The following is a 24,290-nucleotide window of genomic DNA, read 5'->3' on the forward strand; positions in this document are numbered from 1 at the left end:
CTGTTCTACCAAAAAAATAATAACAATAATAAAGAAAACCAGGAAATCCATTGAGTTTTTCTCTCTGATTTTACCCATAGCTTCTCTTGGACTGGGCCTACTTGTTTAGCTCACTATGCCCAAAAGACGAAGCCCGATCCAATTTAGAACTCTTTTAAACCATTGGTTTCTGTACATCATGATTCTTATTTTTTTTATTTTTTTAAAATAATTTTGAATTTCCAGATCATTATAATGATTTTATCATAATATTTAATTATTTATTAATTAATATGTAAAGAAATACAGGCTCTCACTATCACTTCAACACTTTCCAGCCATCTTCTACTCTTTTTGTCTTTAATTATTGATTCTATCATCTACTAATTCCAATAAACTCTCAATTCCTTATAAAGTATGACTACCATTCTAGTTTTAAATCTTCCTCATTGTAAACCAGTTTAATTTTTGGTGGAGTCGAAAATTGTTAATAGGGCCAAAGTTTTCTCATCCAAACATTTTTACAGAGGAATTTTTTTTAACAATAATAACAAAGTAAAGAATTTTAGTACAAGGTTTACTCTTATGAGAGACCTTACAATAATTCATTTACCTGGCTAGAGAGAGCTTCACAAAATAAATTTAATTTCTGTATACTTTCACTAGTTTATTCCATAAAACCTTTCCTGAATTTCTCTATAGTTCCTCAACAAATTGATAAATAATAACCGACTATGAACCAACCCAATAATATACCAGGCAGTTAATAAAAAATATATTTATATAATATATTATTTAACAAAAATTAAAACACATTTTAAAATTAAGTCAAAATAAAATAACGGGAATAAAGGGGTGGAAAAAAAATTCATTTCTCCAAAAAAAAAAAAAAAAAAAAGAAGGTAAATTTGGTATTTCCTCAAATAGGATAGCCGAGTGAGATTCGTAATTAATTGTTCACCAAATAATTCCAAAACCAGTGTAAATATGCTTGCCACCTAATCAATACCATGTTTTTTATGATTTTTGATAAAGATGTATAATGCTAAGTTAGGTGACTGATAGAGATACATTCGTTTTTTTCATTTTTCGAATTTTGCACCTTGATTTATACGAATATACATGTAGATATCCATATAAATATATATATATATATATATATTTACATCTTTAATTAATTTATTACTTAATTTGTATTGAAAAGTTAAGAGGGACCTATAAATGGAATTTAGTGTATGAACATGAAATATTAAGTGATATCGATTGTCAACTTGCCCCATCTAAATACCCAAAGTCATTAACATGGACCTCGTCTCATTGACTGATATCTTAATTGATTGATGGTCGATCTCTATTTATTTTTTATTTTATAATGAAAATGGCAAAATTCATAATTTATTTAATTGTTTGATTGAAACACCAAACTCAATTATAAACCCTTCAAATTAAAAACAACACAGATTTCTTTGATGTTTTCCATAATTGAATTATAAGAAAAGGTCCCTAAATCAATCCATATTTATTTATAGTGAATTGATTGTTGTGTGTTTTAAAATCCAAAGTGATTACAATGACAACGACTGGAATTAGTACAACAACATAATAATAATAATAATAATAATACATTATCAATAACGACAGAAATAATATTCACCAAAAAAAATAACAGCAATAATATTAATTATAAAATATAAAAATAAATGAATAATGGAATACAGTAATCTGCTCACCTAATATATAAAGATAACATTGATGGCTCATCTACCTTCATAATCAAATTGCAAGCTACCTTCCTCTTTTTTTTTAAAAAAAAATTAATGAGTCATGATTCCCAATTTGGCCTTCCAAGGCACACAGACCATCCGTACTGTATTATTGCTAAAAGAAGACACAATTGCTGAATGCCCTTAAAGAACAAATTTCATGCTCTTAATTATCGTATTATCTGCTTGTAATAGAAAATGATTAAGTAATTATAGTATACCTAATAATCACCTAACTGAGACCCTTAATCATATACCTAACTTCATTTCCAATATCTAATATGTTCACAATCATAAAATTCTATGTATCTTATTCTTTAGAAATACTTGTCCATTAAACTGTCACACCCACACCTACTTCCAACTTTGTTTCGTTATTTTTTATTTTGATCTAATATATGCAGAATAAGAGTTTGGCAACTGTAACACTCAAATGGATTTAGGTAAAAAAATTTAATTTATCCAAAAATTTTACATTTACATGTGATATCATGAAAGGTAAATATTTCAAAAAATGTATTGCATTGGTTACGTGTCGTTTAGATCTGATTTTCACAGAGACAAGCCAGCGCATCCGTTTATTGCTGTTCTTGAAGAAATTCACCTATATTTTGTATATGGCATATTGAGTTTGGACAACAAAATTTCATATCGAAATCATTCCTTTTGGTCTTTTCCATGGGACAAAATATTTCAATTACTTTTGCCATGTAAAAGTTTCTTAGACCTTTTAGTGCCTATATTACTTCCATAATTACAGTGCAGGGTTAATTGTTGAAGCCTCCAAAATGAAGCAGTGTAAACAACATATAGCTGTTATATATTAATCATTAGATTTTATGAGTGGACCGACCGAGAAGTATCCTAATTATTAAATCTAAAAAGTATGTTTATCCCTCTTGTGCTAAAATCTTCTTCTTATTTATTTATTTATTTTTTTTAAGGGATGGGCTTGTACATAATATATATGCAAGATTCCAACTAATAAGAAGCAAACAAAAAAATGAAAAGGCAAAAGTATCCAAGACAAAAGGAATCCTTTTAGTTATACAATATGAGTGGTTGTTGGACAGGCGTTCTCTATGATGTAGAGTAGTAGATAAACCAATACACCACAAATATTTCATTGAGACAAAACATATAAAAGAATTACCATGAAAAAGGTTTTTCATTGCCTTGGATGCTTGAAAATTTTCATGATACTATAGGTTACCTGCTAAAAGTTTAATGCAATGATTGAAGTTGAAGTTGAACTTCATTTTTTTTTTTTTTTTTCAATTGGAAATTGGATTGGTATCCTTTTTATCCTTTATAAATCCAAAATACTCAGTACAGAGTTGTTTTCTTTTTTTTCTCTTTTTTTTTCTTTCTTTTTTTTTTTGGAAAATTAATACCAGTGCAGAGTTACCATTGCAAAAGGAAAGAGAAAAATAAAAGGAAAGAGAAAAATAAAGAAAAAGAAAAAAGTGTATGGGAAAGGGAAAAAAAAGATTAAAAGAAAAGAAAAGAAAAAAGTCCTCTTGTACTCTGCTTTTCTTTTTTAATTTATATTATTTCTTCTAATTTTCTCTTCGATTTGAGGCTTTTAGACTGGTTGGAGTAGGGTTGGGGATTCTCTGAAAAAATTAAGAGAGTATGAAAAAAAAGGCACTCAATCTTTAGCTGAATATATTTATTTATTCGTACTTATTTGCTTAAAATGGTCAAACCATCTTTATTTATTTTTTAATTTTTTACCCCACCTACAATCTTTATTCCCAAATTCCAACTTTGCCACCTAACGGGGCTACCTTCTTTTCTTTCTCTATTAGCTTGCCAGGCTTTTAAGCCATAGAGAAAAATATTCAATAATCTATTTCTGTTCGACCCTCTTACTCTTTTCTTCATAGACGTGACTGGAAAACTAGATTCACCTAAAAAACAAAAAAAAAGGACTGAAAAAATAGACATGCATGCTACTTCCCTTATATAACATTAGACAATATTAATTTTGTGACCATTAATATAATATAATTAGATGTCATGCTATCGCTAATTTTTAATTGGATAACATTGGACTGCTAGAAAATTATCAATCTTTTGATACTAATAAATTGCTTACACATCCCATAAGTGACGACTTCAGAAAATAAAATAAAATTTTACAAAATTTATCTTAAAAAATGATTTTTTTTTTTTTGGTACTTACATGAATAATTTAATCGCAAAGGTGTTATGCCTTCTTATAACAATATCAGTTAAAATCTCCATAGCATAGTATGGGAAAATAAGTTGTTTTTTGGATTCCCATGCAAATGTATATTGATAATTTATTGTTCCCTTAATTTTCCTGAATCATTATTACTATTATTATTATGATTATTATTATTATTATTATTATTATTATTATTCTATATTTAACCTTTTGTGGTTTTAGATTTATTTCACAAAAGCTTCTCCTGCTTAATTATGAAGTTAAAACTAATGATGGAAGTATATAAACGTGTACCATAAGTGGAGAGAGGGAGAGAGAGTTTTGGCAAAAGAAAAAGAGTAAAAAGGCACGTCACCTTTATAACTAATATGATTGAATGCTTTAGTATCGATCTGCCTATAATAAATACAAGATGCTTATAACTCATAAAGCATTAGCTAGAAATGACTCTTCTCTACTCATTATTATTTTCTTAAAGCAAAAAAACAACGATATTTTTGGCATATATAATATATAGTTGTATGTGGGGTCGGAAGAATTTCTATTTAAAAAATTTGGAGTAAGAAATAAAAATAAAAATTTGTCACTTTAACTTAATATACGGCAAATGAAAGCAATATATTTGGTACAACGAGGTGATGGATGATGATAAAATAAATAATTACGTATTTAATTATATAATTTATTAAAAATATGTAATCATTGTGTATCGGTGATCACAATGCGCATCATTGTTAATATATTTTATTAGGTTTTTAAGATTAATAAGGATGTATATATAATAATTATTAGACAATATAATATCTATGTATTTTTTTGTGACAAAAATGCTTCTTATTTTCAGTGGGGAACAAACTTAACAAACAAAGGTGAAAAATCTTTTCAGGAATAGTAAAAGTTATCGTTTTTCCAAAATAATTCAAATTTAAATTTGCCTAACATAAATAAAAAAAAAAAAAAAAAAGAAGAGAGGAAGATGAGAAAACCTTGCAGAATAGTAAAAGTTATCGTTTTTCCAAAATAATTCAAATTTAAATTTGCCTAACATAAATAAAAAAATAAAAAAAAAATAAAAAAGAAGAGAGGAAGATGAGAAAACCTTGCAGAACAACCTAACAGTAAAAATCATTTTTTTTTTTAACAAGTAACCCAATTTAAATTTGCCCACTATCAAAAAAAAAGAGACGAGAAAAGGGCTTTTTGGTAAGTCTAGCCTTGGGTGTAGAGAACCCAAGTTGTACAGCCTCATCAGAAACAGGTAGTGGCATAAGATGGCTGAACGAAAGGTAGTCGTTTGATTTCTGAAATTAACTCTAAAATATCACAATATTCATGATTAATGCGATTGACGGTTATGATGGCAGGACTCTCGGTCAGGGTCCTCGGTAAGTACAGTACGTTACCTTTATTGGATCCCTCACATGTTTAGAGTCGTTGATACTCTAAGTCCATGTCAATATGTTTATTTTCCCTGTCTAGTCTACCATCGAGAGTACGGTAACGTCTCAAATTTCAATAACCTCAATGGATAAATATATAAATAATGTGACTCCGCAAAATCGTAATAATAATAACAATGGAAATGCTTTGGAAAAATAAAATGCGGTGGAGAACCAATAAATAGATAATGTAATGATATAGTATTGTATTAGGCAACTTGCCATTTTATTACTCTTTTAATTTCTTTATTTTTTTATTTTTTTGATAATTCATTGTAAAACTATACCATATAATAGCTATATGAAAAGAGTTCTTTCTGTAGCAGTAATTGGAACCAACAAAAGTTATTTCGCACTTTCTTGTGAAAAGGGAAAATTTTCAATATTTATTGTTATTTAATGTCATTAATTTTTTCCATAAATTTTATTATCAAATAATAAAAACTATTAAACCAACAGTATGTATGATCAACACCCAATGTGGGATCAGCCAGCTCAATCCCTTACATCTGTTTGCAAAAATTGTAGGTTTGAATCTTGACAAATTCTATTTGAATTTTGGTATAAATTTCACGTCCTAAGCACTATTGGAGAAGGCGATAGGGACAAGCGGAAGGTGATGGGCTGAACAGCTTGTAGATTCTTGCATGGTTACAAAGCTACAACTACTAATGGTTTACAGTTTTTTAAAATCTGCACCAATGATATTCACCAGAAAATCTATTTTTTTTTTATTCAAAAAAAAAAAAACAGTATGCATGATCAAGTATTAAAAAAAATAAAATGTAAAAATAATCTATTAAGATAAATATATATAACAAAATTATAAAACCCACGGAAAAGGAAAAAAGCACAATGAAGAGAGATATTTTTGTAAGACTTTTTTTAAGACATGTTGTTTGGAGTTATTTAAACAAATTTCAAAAAGACAAATTAAGCCTTGTCAAAAAAAAAAAAAAAAGGCAAACAAAAATTGTCTATTGAATAACTTTACTCTTTAACTATACAACTTTTTGTACTTTGTCCCCCCGACATACAAAATTCCTCAGTTTAGTCTTTTCTTCTTTTTGATAAAATCCCTTAGTTTATTTTCATCATACAATTTTTTCTAAGATATAATTAATCATGTATACTGTTTAAAAGTAAAATAAAATAAACAAAATAATTTTAAAAGTGTTGTATTATTTACGTATATTTAATTTCACCATACATGATTCCGAAATTCATTACAATTTTTGTCTCATTGTCATATCTTTTATATAATTTTTTATTTTTTAATGAAGTGAGATTGTTTTAATTAATTTAATTAATTATAAATTCAAAATATCAGAAGAAAAAAAAATTGTAAATGATAAAAAAAATGTCTAATGTGAGATTTATTGTAGTATATGTGGCAAAATGCAAAAATTTGTATAGTTAAAGACTTTTTATTTTTTGGGATAGAAAATGCAATTAATTATTTATTTATAGTTGAAACTTGAAAAGAGTAAGATTTAATTATTCCTAGAGTAAGATTTAGTTATTCCTTATTTTATCTACTTATTTATTTATTTATTTATTTTTCTTTCATCCTTATTCCATATTTATATCAGTAAATATCGGTCAAAAACCAAAAAATGAGAAAAAAGTAACGGTCAAGTGTTTTCAGGCAAAGCCAAAACGGAAGGGAGCAAAAGCCAATTGGATGTTTGGTGTGCTTCCAAATATATACGAAAATAACAACAAAATATGAAACTTCACCATACTCGCAAATGTGAGCCGTCCTCATCAAACTTTTTTCTAAAAACCAAATTAAAAAAAAAGAAAGAAAATTTTCTCGTGGAAAATTATTATTATTATTATTGTTTTCACTCATTCTTCGTTTTATGCTTATCGGACACACGTAGCCAACTCCTATTGGTCCCACAACTTCGTCTCTAAGCTCATCCAGTCATCCTCATCACACGCGCTTCCTGTGACCTCTCACAATCTCTCGCGAGTCCGCTGTCTTTCCCTGCCTGCGCGCTAAAACATAACAATAAAATGAATAATAAATTAAATAAAAAAGTTTCCGAAAAAACAAAAGAAAAAAAGAAAAGGCAGTGGAAAAATTACACTACCTCACCGTTTCAGCCTTTCACCAGTCACTCACTACTTTCTCTCTCTACATCTATAGGCATAGGTGTATGTATAATTCTCTCTTTCTTTCTGTCTGCCTCTTCTCTCTCTCTCTCTAAAGTTGGATTGAGAAATGCGGTTTGCCTTTGATGAAGGGCATCGCTTCCAAGGCAAGTAAGAAAAGCTTCATTAGAAAATTATTAATTAAAAAAAAATTCAGCTCTAATGTTTTTATTTATTTAATTTTTTTGTCTCGCTTTCTCTGACTGGTGATGATGATGATGATTGATGCTCTATTTGTGTACTACCTCAGTCACACACTCTGTCAGATCCATTTTGCCCCGAGTTCGAAGAAGATCTCCGTATAAAAACTCGGTTTTTTAATATTTGTATTACTGGATTTGGTTTGCAATGCTTCTCTGATTTGTTACAGGTAATGTTCGAATCTTATCTTCAGTAGTTTCTGTCTGGTTCTCGAGAAAATGGAGGGAAGAAAAAAATTTCAGAGCTTCGTTTGGTTAAGTTTTGCTTTTTTAAATTCGAAGGTCAAATTTGTAATTAGCTGTGTTGAGCTTCGCTGAGTAGCTTCTTTATTTCATTCTCTTTCTATTCTCATAGCAGTTTAAAGAAAGATGCTAACCAACTGAGATTTTGTTGCATTTTTTTTTTATTAAAAGAATTTGTTTTGGTTTTTGCGCATTTTCTTCATCTATTTTCCTCTGTTTGGTTGCTGAAAATATGAAGTCAAGCAAAGGATAAATTCGACATTCATGTTTCCGTTGTTCTAGTTATTGAAAAATTGAAATGTCAAATTACCTATCCACAGGTTGGTTGGAATGAGATATTTTCCTTTCTTTTTACTCCTCCGAAGTCGTTAATAATGGATATATTAACCCTGAAAAAATGGCTTTATTTACTCTTTTAGTAGTTATTTTCTCTACATTTTTCTCTGCGGACAAACAGAGCCCTAGAAAATGTTAAGGACCTAAAGATTCGAGGTTTGTTCTTATTGATTCTGATGTGACTTCACAGTCATAGTTTTAAAAGGATTTTAGTAGATCAAGATATTTTTAACTGAAAAGCTACTACTCACTCTAAATTTACCACGTGCCTCGTCAAGAAAACAAGGTCTATAAAGATATTAAACAGATTGAAGAGTGCGAGGATTGAAGTTGTGTCTGATTGATGTTGAAAACGAATTATTCTCGTTGTGTTGAAGGATTGATGTTGAAAACGAATTATTCTCGTTGTGTTGAAGGATTAAGTTTGAATGGTAATGGCGTCAAGACAAGGATCGAGATCAAAAAGATTGGGTTCGAGTAGTTCGAAAGCTGTTCATTCTCATTCATCTTCGACAACATCGTCTTCAAAAAAATTCCTAGAAACATCTATTGATGGTCAAAGCTCTCCTGCATCTTCTTCAGCTCGAAGTAAGCCACAATACTTCTACTCTGAAAGTTTACCAGTGGATGTGGGGAGATCAAAAGAAAATGTCACAGTAACAGTTCGCTTTCGTCCTCTCAGGTGCATTTTGCTATTCCAAATTATGTTTCATTGATGTGGTCCTGTTCATGAGTATTTACTAAGTTCTTTGTAATATGTTTGGGATAGTCCAAGGGAAATTCGCCAAGGAGAGGAGATTGCATGGTATGCAGATGGAGAAACAATTGTGCGGAATGAGCATAATCCATCAGTAGCATATGCATATGGTAATTATGTTGTTTCTAGTGAAGCCAAATATTGTGTTGTCCTTGATTGTTTGGTTTTAGAAATGAAATTATTATATAGGATTTTGTTTTTTTATCTATTTATCATGAAATATTGTATCTTACTATCTTGTTGAGAAAAATTGTTGATAAATGTTTTTAACTTTTTAACTTGTATTAGCTAATATATAATTGAATTTTATATTACCATTATTGTTTTTCTATTACATGCCACCAGATAGGGTGTTTGGGCCTACAACCACAACTCGTCATGTTTATGATGTTGCTGCACAGCATGTGGTTAGCGGTGCAATGGAAGGCGTCAATGGTAAATAGCATCCATTCTTGAAGCTGATGAACTTAATTTTTGAAATTATTTTCTAGCTGGTTTATGTCCCAAATCTTGTTATTGTTTTTTAAAGGTGGCTGATAGATCACAGAAGTATATTTATAAACTAGTATTGGGACAAAAGCATTTTATCCTACCTATTTGGTGTTGGATGTGTATAACAACTAGAAGTTATTGATGCTTAGCCACACCAATGTGGCTTAAAGAATTCATGAAAACCAAGTTGGTTACATATGGCCAATAGCAGGCCTTGCAGCTTAGGTATCCCAGGAATGGCCTGTGAACAATTACTTCCATTTTCTGCAGAGTCATTAGGTGGTTGGTTGTACTGGGCAAAAAGTTGATTTTAGTGATTGAAATTATGATCAGTTTTTTGCATTAGAAGTTGGATTTTCAACGTCTTTCTTCATATTTAGATACAAAAGGCATTGCATTGTATTTTAGTTATGCTCTGATTTCTTTAATTACAGGTACAATTTTCGCATATGGGGTGACGAGCAGTGGGAAGACTCATACTATGCACGTGAGATCAAATATTTATGCTTATCCATTCTTTATGCAATTGACATACATTGGTCTAGCATCCTTTTTTTTTTTTTTTTTTTTTTTTTTCCTCCCTAGTTCTCTCTTCCTGTAATTTAACTGTGGAAATGTCATCACATGTGGGTTTGATTATTAACATCAACACTGTTGCTTTATATAGGATTTTGTTTAATAATGTCTTGTCAGGCCTTATATTAGGTATACCTGAGTGTTATTGATGTTGTTGTTATGTTGGTCAGGGTGATCAAAGGTCTCCTGGAATTATACCACTGGCTGTGAAGGATGCTTTTAGTATAATTCAAGAGGTATTTTGTACAGGACACTATGATCTTTCTCTGCACGTTCTTTCTATAAGATTTTCTAATCAGAGAAACTACATTGTCTAACATTTATCTATGCTGCAGACTCCAAACCGAGAGTTTCTTCTCCGAGTCTCGTACTTGGAAATCTATAATGAGGTAATCTTTTCTCAAATCTTTCTTGCTTGTATATGATATTACAATCTCTGTAGCATTGTTCAAAATTCTGTCCAGAAATGTAATATTCTGGATGTCATATTCTATATGAACTGGTCCCTATGTTGCTTACACCTTTTAAGATACTTTATTATCCTTCTAAGGTTTCTTTGTTTTCAGGTTGTTAATGACTTGTTGAATCCAGCAGGACAAAATTTACGAATTAGAGAGGATGCACAGGTTCAAATAATCATATTATGCTTTCTCTGTTCCTTGTCTAATATGTTAACTTCCTCATGGAAAAGTTTTGCTATATGTTACATCTGTTATTGGCATTTCTAATTCTCTTTCATGTCATTAGTAATATTCATAAATGCTTAATAATACATTTCAATGTCCATAGTAAAATGGAAGTTGAAGCTTATGATCTTGAGCTTTAGGCAGTGACAACAAGCAGTTAGGGTGAGTTTTTTTAAAGAAAATCTATTATCACTTCATGCATAGTAAGTGCATGAAACAGCAATGCAAGTGCACTGAATAGATCCATCTGACATTTATCATAAGATTGTCAGTTTCATTAACAACAGTTTTTAAGCTTCTCTGTGGTGTGTCACTTTGTTAGTTACAGTTGGTTTCTTTGTTCCTAGTCTTGGGCTCTTAGCCATATTCAATTTTGGCACTATGATGCAATTATTTCTAAAAACCTTCAATGACAGGCAAACCTTGTTGTTGGGCAACATCCAGCATGATCCTGGGAAAACAACTATAGATAAATTTATTGTTTATGGTTATGCCTCCATCTGGAAGTTAAGATAACACAATCCATGATAGGTCTTGGCATAGGACTGTAGAGGAGTTGTAAGTCAGTTACTGCTTGAGTAGTCACATATATGCCTTTATGGAGTTTATTCATTCCTTGTCTTGACTACCTGAGTTAGGTGGGTAAATAAATGGGCTTTTACGCATTTGAATAGCATCAAGCTGATGCTATTTTCTCATTAATGATCAACGTATTAAAGCTTTTCTTTTCAACTAGGGAATTATGTATCTATACCTAGCATTAGATTTTCGATCGTCAATGCATTGGTTCTCCCTTATTCTAGTTGATTTTAGTTTGACATGTGAAAACTCAACATAAGTTCTTTCCTCTAATTCTTGTATGTTGGGAACTCAGCTTTGGATTCTTTTTATTTGAGAGAACTTTTATGGTTGCTTACTTAAAGTATTATTTCCTAAATTGAGATTGTCTCATTGTAATCCATGGTTGTAGGGCACCTTTGTTGAAGGAATAAAGGAAGAAGTTGTACTTTCCCCAGCTCATGCCCTTTCTCTTATAGCAGCAGGAGAAGGTAAAATATCTGCACACATGTTTTGCTTTTATTGTTAAGCTAAATATGAGCTGGGTTGTTTTTACTCATAAGATTTTTATTGTTATCATGAATGTTATTACTGGTGTTTCAGTTTCTGTTGTGGACTAAATTAAAATACGTTGCATGACTGAAAATGTGAGAAGTATATGGATGAATATTAAATTTAAAATGGGTTCACCTGTAACAAAATGATCTGATGGCCCATAAAAAAGAAAAACTTGTATAATAATTTTAACGGATGGAATGATGATGATGTTTTTAGGAAATATTATTTGTAGATATATAAGATATATGATGGGCAGTGCAAAAAATGGAAAAGAACAAACAACTAGACGCTTTATATCACAGACATGTCCTAATTGTATGGTTTCAAATTACAAAGTCCGACATATTTTATGATTTGCTAGAGTCAAATAAAAACCTTCCTTTGTCTGGACTGTTTTTTTTTTGGGTGATTATAACTACTGCTGTTCCACTTAATCTTGCTTGCTAATGTCATGATACTTTTTATACTTTTTGATAAATTCTAATTGTCAACAACAGAGCACAGACATGTCGGGTCTACAAATTTCAATTTACTCAGTAGCAGGAGCCACACAATATTTACATTGGTATCTTTCTACCCTATTAGAGTGTAGTTATTATAGCTTTGGTCATCTCTTGCAATTATTAGTATTTTCTGTTCGTGGTTTCTTCATTAAGTTTCTTTATACATTTTGTTGACAAACATGATGAGACACATGAAATAATTGTAATACCATTATGAATTTGCTATGGGATCATATATGGTATCCCACCAATTATCTATCTCTTCATTCAGCCAAAGTTTCTATCCATACGTGTTAGTTCCAAATTGAGGAGAGGTCTAACTGGTTATTGAGTGCTTCCTTCTTTCTAATGTTCTTAGGTGCTAAACACCCACATCCTCTTTCTTTTTTCTTATATATATATATGCATAATATTTATATTCATGTCTCATGAGTAATGTTCATTCCTCCTTGTGAAGCATGGGTAAAATGTACTACTTTTTTTGTTTGATCATGGGTGTAAATATAATATACTTTCTTTTTTTGTTTGCCATTTCATCTTTAAATAATCATTCACTTGTCTATATATATATATAGATATATTTCTTTTCTTATTTCTTTCTTAATGTATATCTTTGGCTATCTTGTTAACAGACGATAGAGAGTAGCCCATGTGGTGAAAATAGTGAAGGGGAAGCTGTAAATTTGTCTCAATTGGTAATTATGTCACTTTTGTTTTGAACTGACTTCATTTTCTATTTTGATATCTTTTTAATTTTCAACTAAATGTGGCCTCTTTTTCTTGCATACTAACTCTTGTCGGTGATTGTATTGCTGAGTATATACAATATCTATGATTTTCTTATGACTTTTTATATCTTACTTATACGCAGAACCTCATCGATCTGGCAGGTTCTGAGAGCTCCAAAGCTGAAACTACTGGTGTGAGACGAAAAGAAGGATCTTACATTAACAAAAGCCTGCTAACTCTTGGCACGGTGAGGCCTTAAACAGATTTTTGTCAGGAAACAAGAAGTTAGAAAATTTGGAATCCTCTTTATTTCATAATTCCATAGTTCTACAAATCATAGTTTTTAGGCTGTGTTTGGCCTTCAAGAAATTTTAATGTGATTCAAATCAACCATGGTAAGACGTTCAACCTCTAACGGTCTGTAAGAAATCTTCCAACTCTAGTTTCAATGCATGCCTTTAGTTCAAATCTTTCATCTTAGAAAATAAAAATAGAAAAGAAGTAAAATAGGGGAAAAGTATAAGTAAGAAACATGATAATATTTTCTGTTTAAGATTGAAATATTGTTTCCATATGTAATTTGAGTGATCTTACAGAATTAAATGTAACTAGGAAAGGACTTATTTCATTTTCTTTGAATCCCAGCTCATATTACATGTGATTGGAACTTCATTCATGCTTTTGTTTTACCTTATCAAGTTGGACATATTTGGTTGCCTTTGTTCATACTAAATTTCTAAATTTCTTGTCAGCCAATGACCTTTACATTTATCAAATATGGTTGAATTAGTGTGATTGAGTTGTACAGCTGCCATGCGTAATCTCTCTAATTATTCCTTTCTAGTTTGAAGGATTCTGTTTTTTTCTTGTTCATCATGCTATACTTTGTAGGTGTATCTTCTACATTATTTCTTATTTTAAATTGAATAGATTATAGACTCTTGCTTAAGATAATCCTTTCTGTACAGTCGGTTTTAATTTTTCTATTTGCACTTTAATATACGTATCTCTAAAGATCTAATTTGTGTTTGACGTAGGTTATTTCAAAGTTAACAGATGGGAGGGCTGCTCATATACCATACCGAGACTCCAAATTGACTAGACTCCTCCAGTCTTCATTAAGTGGCCATGGGCGTGTATCTGTAAGACTTCCCATACTTTTGTTTTCTGGGGAAACCTCAGCACCATTCATTTAAATTATGATTGTATTCATTAGTGTCATTACTATTACTATAGCTATTGTAGTTGTTGGTAAGTTTGTAATTGCTATGTTTTTGGATGTGCATTGTTGTTTTACTATTAGTTCTGTATCTCTTATTCTCTTTTATATATCAGTGTTGTAGAACAAACACAGTATAGTTTCATGGTTTACTTATATATCAACATTGTCCAATTAACAGCTTATCTGCACTGTTACCCCTTCCTCAAGTAGTTCAGAAGAGACTCATAATACATTAAAATTCGCACATCGGGCAAAACATATTGAGATTCAAGCAGCACAAAACAAGGTTTTTTTATTTTTTTATTTTATATAATTTTTCTCGTTTAGAATGCCATCTATGATGTTGTTGGAAGTAATGTTGTGGTTCTGGCAGATTATTGATGAGAAGTCACTTATAAAAAAATATCAAAATGAGATTCGTTCATTAAAGGAAGAGTTGGAACAGTTGAAGCGGGGTATTGTTACTGTTCCTCAACTGAAAGATACTGGAGAAAATGATATTATCCTCCTAAAACAAAAGGTGCACTCTTATCCTTGTGTCAAGTTGTTATATGTAGTTTCTGCTAGGAGCCAGGACTGCAACTCTGGTTTCTTGATTTTATTTATTTATTTACTTATTATTTTAGATTTCTATATTGTTTAAGCTCGCCACAGTTTTAGCAAGTTTAAGTTTATATTACTTCTGAACGCTTTTGCATAGTTTGGACTTTATAGCGATGCTCTTCGTTTTTCATCATAAAGAATTTTGTTCTTTCTCGTATCTCATTAAACCTTTCTTTTATTCTTTTTTGGGGCAATTTTAATGCTTTTCTCCATGGAAAAAGGTGGTCTATATTCCTAGATGAATTATGTCGTTCAATTAATGACAGACTCCTATAAAACTATAATAAGCTAGAAAAAAATGTCTTCAAGAAAAACTATTGTATGTGAACTGAAATATTGTTTTGATGTGATTAAAGCTAGAAGATGGTCAAGTCAAGCTGCAATCAAGATTGGAACAAGAAGAAGAAGCTAAAGCTGCTTTATTAAGCAGAATTCAACGATTGACAAAACTAATCTTGGTGTCCACAAAAGCATCACAATCGACACGATTTCCTCACAGACCTGGTCATAGGAGAAGACATTCTTTTGGGGAAGAGGAGGTTTGACTACGTTTTTTCAATGTCTTTGTTTTTATTTTTATATATTCACTTTTCCAATATGTTTAAAAATTTCTAATCCACCATACGCTTAAATCATAAGTTGGCTTTCTAATAATGACGACTATTTTTACTTATGCGCTTGTTTTCTTTTAGTTTCTCTATACTGTTTGAATTAATAGTGGTTACTTGATTAATTTTACAGCTTGCTTACCTACCATACAAAAGGCGGGACTTGATCTTGGATGATGAAAGCATTGAGTTCTATGTGCCTCTTGAGGGGAATGCCGAAATTGCTGATGATACAACAAAGGAGGAGAAAAAAACCAAGAAGCATGGACTGTTAAACTGGTTGAAGCTACGGGTATGTGGTCTTTGGATGTCGGTTCTTTCTTATTCTGGTGCTTCACAATTTCACAGCTCTTTGTATGAACCAGGAATAGATTTTCTTTCCTCTGCACATCATGTTTTAGCTAGACTTAAAATATTGTGTACACTGTTTTTATCAGAAACGAGATGGTGGTTTGGGGGCTTTGTCAAGTCCAAGAGATAAATCAAGTGGCACAAAGTCTGTGAGTACACCTTCGACACCACAAGCAGAAAGTGGCAATTTTAATTCAGAATCCAGACTTTCCCATTCTTTCCCTGTGGAGAGCCCTCCATCTGCAGATGTTTTATCTGAAACTATAGAGGATAGAGAAGTTCACCAAGATAATTTCTTGGGAGAAGAAACACCTTTGGTATGTGAATGTCTTTCATACTAGTGGAGTCAGTATATCAACAATGCATTGTCCTTTCTTCTCATTATCATGATTATATTCATTCTTTTTCTTCTAGACGTAAGTATTAGTATGTGCATACTGTCTGTCTGTCTCTATTTGTGTTTGTATCTTTAAAGTAATTGATTGGAATCTTGTTTCTTTCTTATTTTATTTTATTATTTTTGGTAACAAGAACCGATTGGAATCATGGCTGAGAGACAATATCAAAGTAACTTTTATGATTATTAAAATTTAGAAAAAGGGATTAAAGTTAACAAGTAATTTAACATCTTTTGCATTCATAAAATAGATTTGATTTATTACCTTTTATTCTAGTTTGCTTTATTTATTAACTTATTTTTCCAGACAAGCATAAAATCAATCGATCACATAGATCTCCTTAGAGAGCAGCAAAAAATCTTGTCTGGAGAGGTGGCACTCCATTCAAGTGCTTTGAAGCGGTTGTCTGAAGAGGCAGCAAGAAACCCCCAGAAGGACCAAATCAATGTAAGATTTTATTTCCTTATTGTTTCTGTCTTTGACTGCTGTTCCTATGCCTGAGTCCAATCTTTATGGCTTTGTTTACAATTTAGGTGGATATGAGGAAGTTAAAAGATGAAATCAAGGCAAAGAATGAACAAATAGCTTTACTAGAAAAGCAAATTGCTGATTCCATGAATGCCTCACACAACAAAATTGATTCATTGGAAATTTCTCACGTAAGTTTAACTTCCTATTACTGGCTTCAATTCTTTTTTCCCCCCTCTCCACAACATACACACTTTTTTTTTCCCCCCTAATGTCTTTTGTTTAATGCTGCAGTCTATTGCTGAACTAGAGGAACAGTTGAATGAGAAGTCCTTTGAACTTGAGGTGATAGATCTGTACACAACTTCCACAACATATATAATATCCTTTTTTTAGCAAGCGAGCATCCTTTTATAAATGAGTTTTCTTGTGAAACATTACTGGAGTTACTCCAGATAATCTGGATCAGAGCCAAAAAGGATGATAATATATAAATGATGTGATACACCTTCTTTGTATTATCTTTGATGTGTTAAACTAATTTAAGGGCAAATGGACTTTTGAGTTATACATACAAAATGAGGATAAACCCCTTGGTTTTTTTTTTCTTTCCTTTCACGTTTCCTGATTTGGTTATATGCCTGTTTATATCGCTTTATTTTACAGCTGTAATGATTTTTAGTCATTACAGTTGCAATTCAAAAATAAAAGGGTCCTGAAAATGACATGAATTTTTTTTTTTTTTTCTAGCTCTCTCTAAGTTTAACTGATGGTAATTCCAGTTATATCTGTTGATAATTGGATCATTATTTTATTTCCAGGTTAAAGCTGCTGACAATCGTGTAATTCAGGAGCAACTGAAAGAAAAGGTATGGAGATCACTTGAACTACTTCCTTGAAGATTATTGTTTTCTTAAAGATGTAGTCAAGACTTGGGAGCCACTTGTGACTTGATATTCTCTTGCTATCAGATTTGTGAATGTGAAGGATTGCAGGAAACAGTTGCCTCCTTGAAGCAGCAGCTCTCTGAGGCATTAGAATTGAGAAATTTCAGCCCTGTAGTCAGTTATTCAAAACAACTTACTGAAACAAAAAGCTTGCATGCTGAACTGTGTGCAGAAAAACAAAATGCAGCGCTGAAAGACACAAATGACAAGCTTCTTTTGCAAGAAAAGGTTTTGTCTTCATCAATATTGTTAATCTATATGTCAATTTTCCTTGATTTGGATTTACTTTGTAAGTAGAAGGCCTGGATCATTGCTTCTTTTTATTAGAGGGTCTACATCGATAACTGCTATAAGTTTGAGCACTTGCGAGTATAATTTGCATATAAATACTATCTTGTCAAGCTCATTAGCAGTATCAGCTCTCAAAGTAGGAGACCTTTCAATGTGTTTTTTTTTTTTTTTGTTCCCCTCAGGAAAATATGATTGAAGAACTGAAGCAGAAGGTGACTGAACTAACATTGTCAAAAGAACAGCTAGAAGCCCAGAACCAGAAACTGGCAGAGGAGAGTTCGTATGCCAAAGGTTTAGCCTCAGCTGCTGCTGTAGAGCTCAAAGCATTATCAGAAGAAGTTGCTAAACTCATGAATCAAAACGAGAGACTGTCTGCTGAGCTGGCAGCATCCAAAAACTCCCCCACCCAGCGTAGAACTAGTGGCATGGTCCGGAATGGCAGGAGAGAGAGTCATATCAAACGGAATGACCAAGTTGGGTCTGTCTTGGAAATAAAGAAAGAACTAGCCATGAGCCGGGAAAGAGAGCTTTCATATGAGGCTGCTCTCTCGGAGAAGGATCAGAGAGAGGCAGACCTTCAAAGAAAGGTTGAGGAATCTAAACAAAGAGAAGCATATCTAGAAAATGAACTTGCCAATATGTGGGTTCTTGTGGCAAAGTTGAAGAAATCCCAAGGAGCTGAAACTGAAGTTTCTGAATCAAGAAGAGAGACTAAGCGAGCTGATGATTTTGGGTTTTGATATTTGACTAGGATGGTGATAGTTTAAGGATTTGTTTTGTGTGCGAGAGTGTGTACAAAATTGTTTCTTGTATTGCAAAGCGCTTCCTGTTTGTGTATAACCAAGTGAGGGCTTTTTTCTTTTCCACACGATTCCCACATTGTATTGTCCCTTTTTGGCCCAGTTGATATCTTTGGGGGGACCGTAACTAAAGCTAATGCTAGTTTCTCATATGCATTTGTAATGCTGTCAAGTATTTTCTAGGACCTTTGTAGTGCCTGTTTGATCATTCTAAATTTTCTAATCCCATGTTGCTATTGGACGATGAAGAGAATACTCATTGGGTTGGCGGTTGTATTGTTTGTATACCTACTCAGGTTGCGAGATGAGGTTTTGATTTCATTGTCTGAAGCTAACATAAATTTTTGGATTCGTGTACTAAAAGATACAGTTGCTGACTTTATTTGACACCTCATATCCTTTCTAGGAAAATTCATAGACGAACACTTCCCAAGTTGTGATTATAAAATTCCAATGTAATTAGATGGCTTATGTGTATATCAAAATTTACCGATTTAGCTGATCAATAAATTTTAATGTAGTATAGTATTAGAGACCCCTAAGGGCCGGAGCTGAATTCTGACTTCAACAATAAGAGGATTTTATGAGATTTGAGAATTCATGACCATCTATACATTTCATTGGATTATTGCATGAATATAACTATTAGCTCGAAATTTGCACTCATTAGAGAGATAAAATGGGGTTCACTAAAATTGGGCAAAAAAAACGTCGTGGCTTATCATGTACAGCATTTGTCTCATAGGAGATTTACGATTTTTTATGGGGACATTTTAAGAAATCAGTCTGAGAATGTAATTTTTCCTTTTTCTCCCTGATGTGAATTCGAATCGACTGGTAATTTGGTTATCGAAACGTGAGCGTTTAGCCAAGACACTGTAGTTGAAAGCTCAACTATTTGTTTTGGTTTTTTCTCTTTTAAGGTCATCTACCGGAAGGGAAATGAATGTTTTTTAGGGAATTTGGCCCAATGTCCTAGGAATGAGCTTAATGATTTTTACCCCTTTCATTTGGTTGGTTTGTTTGTTTGTTTGTTTTTTTTTTTTTTTTTTTTTGTTTTTTAATTATTTTTTAATAATCCCAAAATACTTTTATATCCAAATTAAATATTTTTATTTTTTAAAATTTTTTTTTTCCGTTTTTTTTTTTTCTTTTCTTCATCCGACTTTTCTCTTCTACTTTATCATCCTTTCCCCAAAGCTGGCTCATCTTTTCTCATTTATCAAGCTTTCTTCACTTAATTGCTCTTTTGCCAAACAGCCCGTTTCATATCTCTGGTAGTCAAATTTCCATACAAAGAAATTGATGGTTTGGAATTCGAAATTAGGGTATTGTGAAAAAGGAGGACGTGGATTTGTATACGAAGCTCAAGGATGGTACTTCATGGCGGAAGCAAATGCCCAAGCTTGCTGTTTTGCTTGGCTTCTCTGATAAAATGCATGTTCCGTTTGCTTCATTTTTTTTTTTGACTTTTCGATTTGATTGGTTTCTGGGATTTTTTTAAAAACATTTGTGGGTGTTTTTTTTTTTTTTTTGATTAATTTCGGAATAAGTTGGAATCGAAATTAGGGTTATATTTTTTTTTTCTTTATGGATACTCTAGATATTTAATTATTTTTTTTGAAACTTGTATGCTAAATATTTTAACTAACTATAGATATTTCTTTTGATTTCATCCAGGTATCAAATCGATCTCTGTTATACTGGAGGTGCCTGTATGCTTTTAATGCTGTCACTAAAGTTTGGCATTATATCAATTGTGGTGCCAATTGGTGTTCGAGATTTTGACATTGAAGGGGAACTTTGGGTCAAATTAAGATTGATACCAACAGAGCCTTTTGTAGGAGCTGTTTTATGGGCTTTCCTTGCACTTCCAAAAATCAAATTTGTGTTGTCACCATTCCGCTTGTTCAATTTAATAGGTATCTCATAAATTCTGAGCCTTTTCTATGCCATATTTGACAGCACAACTGTCATAAAATACACTGTTTTAAGATACTGATTCGTATCTTAGTATAGTTGTTTTTACCTTGTTACTATCCATGTTAACTTATCACACGTACGTGTAAGCAAAACACACGTAAAGAGCTGATTTTGATAATGGCATCTTATAATTCGGCACTTTAGGAATATGAACTTCTCTGGAAATGATTGTCTGATCGTGTATTTCCTAGTTTTTATTATAGACCACCACAAATTTTCATTATCTAAACCCTGTAATCATATCATAAAATTTATGATCAATTTGTTATTGTCTGTAAGAATTAAGAAATAACATACATGTTGGTTTAATAACGAATGGGTTTTATCATTTTCCTTTTGTCGCCTTATTAACTGGCTTCTATACTATACGTGATAGAATTCTTACAATTTGTTTATCAATCACGTTTTGGCTGAGAACTACTTTGCGGGAAATTTTTGTTATACTCGCTATGCTTGACTGCAATTCAGCTTTAATATGTGGATTTGTCAACATTAGGGAGGCTGTTTATCAATCACGTTTTGGCTGAGAACTACTTTGCGGGATATTTTTGTTATACTCGCTATGCTTGACTGCAATTCAGCTTTAATATGACAGGTGGATTTGTCAACATTAGGGAGGCTGTTGGCAAGGTTGAAGGTAAATATTTTTTTTTTTTTGGGGTCTTTTTTCTTGTTTGTTTGACATTTTTGTTTTCAATCTGTCTGAAGATTGCCAGTGATTCGTATGTTGGTTGCTGCATATTTTGTGTTACTTGGAATTTATTCATGAATTTTGGATTTTGAAATCAAAGATGGAGTGATTGTGGATGCATAACTATGTATTTGATGATTTAGTCTCGGATGATATTTTTTTCCCCAGAGCTTTCCTTTAGCTATTCCTGTGTAGTAAGGCTTCGACCATGCTTAAACCATATTTTCCATGAACAATGTAGCCTATGATCAGTCAATTCATAATGTATTTCACTGTTGAGTAACTAACTTTAAAATGCATATTTGCTGCTCGCTTGTTTGAACATTGTAGAAGTGTCAACCCAATTGCAGAGTTATATAAAAAGTTCATGGTAGATTAAGTTGAAATGGTTCCTTCAGAAAAAGAGCTTAACTTTCCATGGTGTCACCTCTCTTGAGGATTTTAACTTCCTTTTATTTCCAGGTGATTTTTATGCACGGTGGAGGTCCAACGAGCAATTCCCATTCTAGCAAAAGCATATGGTGACAGCATGCACAAAATTCTGCATGTTGGCCTTGATACTTGTTCAGTGGTTTCTAAATTGCTAAAGGAGAAAGAAACTGAAGCCTCGGGTGTGGAACCATATGACATAGAGGATGCTGATAGAAACTGCAAAGCTCTTGTGAAGAAAGGCATTGTGCCTGTTGCCGACATCAAGTTTCCACTTCCATACAGGCCAAAATCATTTTCTCTTGTAATTGTTTCAGATGCATTGGAATATTTGTCTCCTAGGTACCTTAAAAAGACCCTCCCAGATCTGGCAAGGGTATCTATTGATGGGCTTGTGATCTTTACAGGTGAAAAGATCGTCCAACTGTTAAATAGATTTTGTGAAAGTACAGAGGCTTTACCCTGTATTGTGTTTGTTAATTGCATTTCTATGTGGTTATCTGTTGCTGCTCTTTATGCTCTCTTTATTCTGAGTCTCTAGTAAACTGTTTTTTTTGCATTAATTGGCAATCTGTGCTTCCTGAACATAAGATATATGGATAATTGGCACATAAGTATCTTTTAGTGAAGACCATGACAACCAAATTTTATATGAGATTATGATGTTATCTTCCAATCTTGGTGCATTTTTCTTAATCCCAAGTTTCACAATTATTAAATTAGAATGCTTTAAGATTTTTTCCTTAATGCCTTCCCACATGCCAACGAAAGCAAAAGGTGGTAGGATGTTTTTAAAATTTTCTTATAAATTATGTTGTAATATTATGAGATGCTTTAAACATTTAATAAATTAAAAGAAGGTTCTCTGATATTCACATTTCTATTTGACAGCAAATTTTGATTTTCCTTCTTGTGTTTGAATGTACTGGACAGTCATAGTATTTTAATGATATCAGTTCTTAGAGAAAACTGCTCTTTTATGATGTTCAAACTTCAAAGTAATCTTTGCTTGATACTTATGGTAGTAAAACTTCTATATTGGGATGAAAAATATATGATTGTTTTCTAGTGACATCTTTTGAAATGTCTATTCAGGCTCTCCTGGTCATCGGAAAGCTAAAGTTTCAGAATCCAAATATGGAAGGGTGGTAAGAATATCTGCATTTGAAACTTATTTTTCATATGCTTTTCTTTTATTTCAAAAGTTGTTTAATTCATTGTGATAAGCTATTACATTAACTGCTGACATTTTGTTATTGATCATTTTCATGATAATCTTCCTTTGCTTGAGATGGTGAGATTGGATGGAGAGGTTTAGGAATCAAAGAAAATATAAGGAATTTAAAAAGCTTACCGAAGAAAAAAAACAACCTCTTTTGCTTTAGGAATGAAAGGTTTTCATTTGAAAGGCTGGTTTATCTTAATATTTCAGCTCATATTGTTGTGCTGCAGATATTCCTGTGTCTCGTGGCTGCTTTAGTCTGAATATCATCTTATAAACAATTTAATTTTCTAAATAACCGACACACTGGCATTTTTATTTTTATTTTCCTTTTTGAAGGCTAAGATGAGGAGTTCATCCTGGTGGGTCAAGTATTTTGTTCAGACTAGCTTGGAGGAGAATGAAGCTACTATCAAGAAGTTTGAGCATGCAGCGACAAAGATGTCATATGTCTCAAAATGCCAAATTTTTTACCTTATGCCATTCCATTAACATTTTGAATTTTTTTTTAAATTTTTTTTATCAGTCTTGAAGCACTTGGAGGTGCTAGTTTTGATAATTCATCTTAGACAATTTTTTCTGTAGGAGACTATCAATCTTTCCCCTCAGTTGTATTGTTCACAAGAATATGAATTGTATTATTTTATTTAAGTTATTATTTTGAAGTTAAAGCAAGAATGAGTGTGGTATGTGTTCAGAAGGGTCTTATATTGTTATCTGAGTACGCTGATTGTTATATAAACAGATACTTTGGTACTCTCAGTATCCGCTTGGTTTCTCAAGTTGTGAAACAAATTTAATATTGTATCCATTCTTAATCTGAAAGGGGAGAGAGCATATAGAGACACTAGAAGGAAATAAAACCAGCTGCTAAATTTTTGCTTTTTTTGGAAGGGACTATATCTTAAGTGAATGAAGAAGTGTTAATATATAGGTTAGAAGGTACTTGAAGAGGTAATTTTTCTGGAGGGGTAATTTAGGTTAGAAGGTACTTGAAGAGGTAATTTTCTAAACCTGTGAGATTGCAGAGAGGGAAAAAAATAATGCGAACCATACAAGAATGTATATATATGATACATGTTGGTAAGTACTCTTTTACTTATT

General features: G+C 31.9%; 2 protein-coding genes across 3 annotated transcripts; both read left to right on the forward strand.

Moving 5' to 3' along the window:
- The first annotated feature begins 7,489 nt into the window (after positions 1-7,489).
- Positions 7,490-19,105, forward strand: LOC107434406 (kinesin-like protein KIN-7K, chloroplastic). Of its 2 annotated transcripts, none has more exons than XM_016045873.4 (25): positions 7,490-7,646; positions 7,786-7,905; positions 8,731-8,996; positions 9,084-9,181; positions 9,417-9,506; positions 9,998-10,050; positions 10,310-10,375; positions 10,475-10,528; positions 10,706-10,765; positions 11,796-11,874; positions 12,439-12,506; positions 13,077-13,139; positions 13,316-13,420; positions 14,211-14,315; positions 14,574-14,681; positions 14,769-14,915; positions 15,355-15,537; positions 15,740-15,898; positions 16,044-16,274; positions 16,662-16,802; positions 16,889-17,014; positions 17,118-17,168; positions 17,645-17,692; positions 17,795-17,998; positions 18,244-19,105. In XM_016045873.4, exons 3-25 carry the CDS (start codon positions 8,743-8,745, stop codon positions 18,799-18,801), a joined length of 3,051 nt encoding a protein of 1,016 aa, XP_015901359.1. In that variant the 5' UTR covers positions 7,490-7,646; positions 7,786-7,905; positions 8,731-8,742; the 3' UTR covers positions 18,802-19,105. The 2 variants fall into 2 exon arrangements, with proteins under 2 accessions (XP_015901359.1, XP_015901361.1); XM_016045875.4 differs by having other exon boundaries at positions 8,738-8,996.
- Positions 19,106-22,001: 2,896 nt separating this feature from the next.
- LOC132799100 (probable pectin methylesterase CGR3) lies at positions 22,002-23,930 on the forward strand (the record flags this gene model as incomplete). The annotated part of the gene is made up of 3 exons (XM_025068197.3): positions 22,002-22,371; positions 23,060-23,112; positions 23,526-23,930. Coding segments are annotated over 3 exons (576 nt in total), but the record flags the coding sequence as incomplete, so codon positions are not given.
- Positions 23,931-24,290: the final 360 nt, after the last annotated feature.

This window comes from Ziziphus jujuba, chromosome 11, assembly GCF_031755915.1.
Source record: "Ziziphus jujuba cultivar Dongzao chromosome 11, ASM3175591v1".
Lineage (NCBI taxonomy): Eukaryota > Viridiplantae > Streptophyta > Magnoliopsida > Rosales > Rhamnaceae > Ziziphus > Ziziphus jujuba.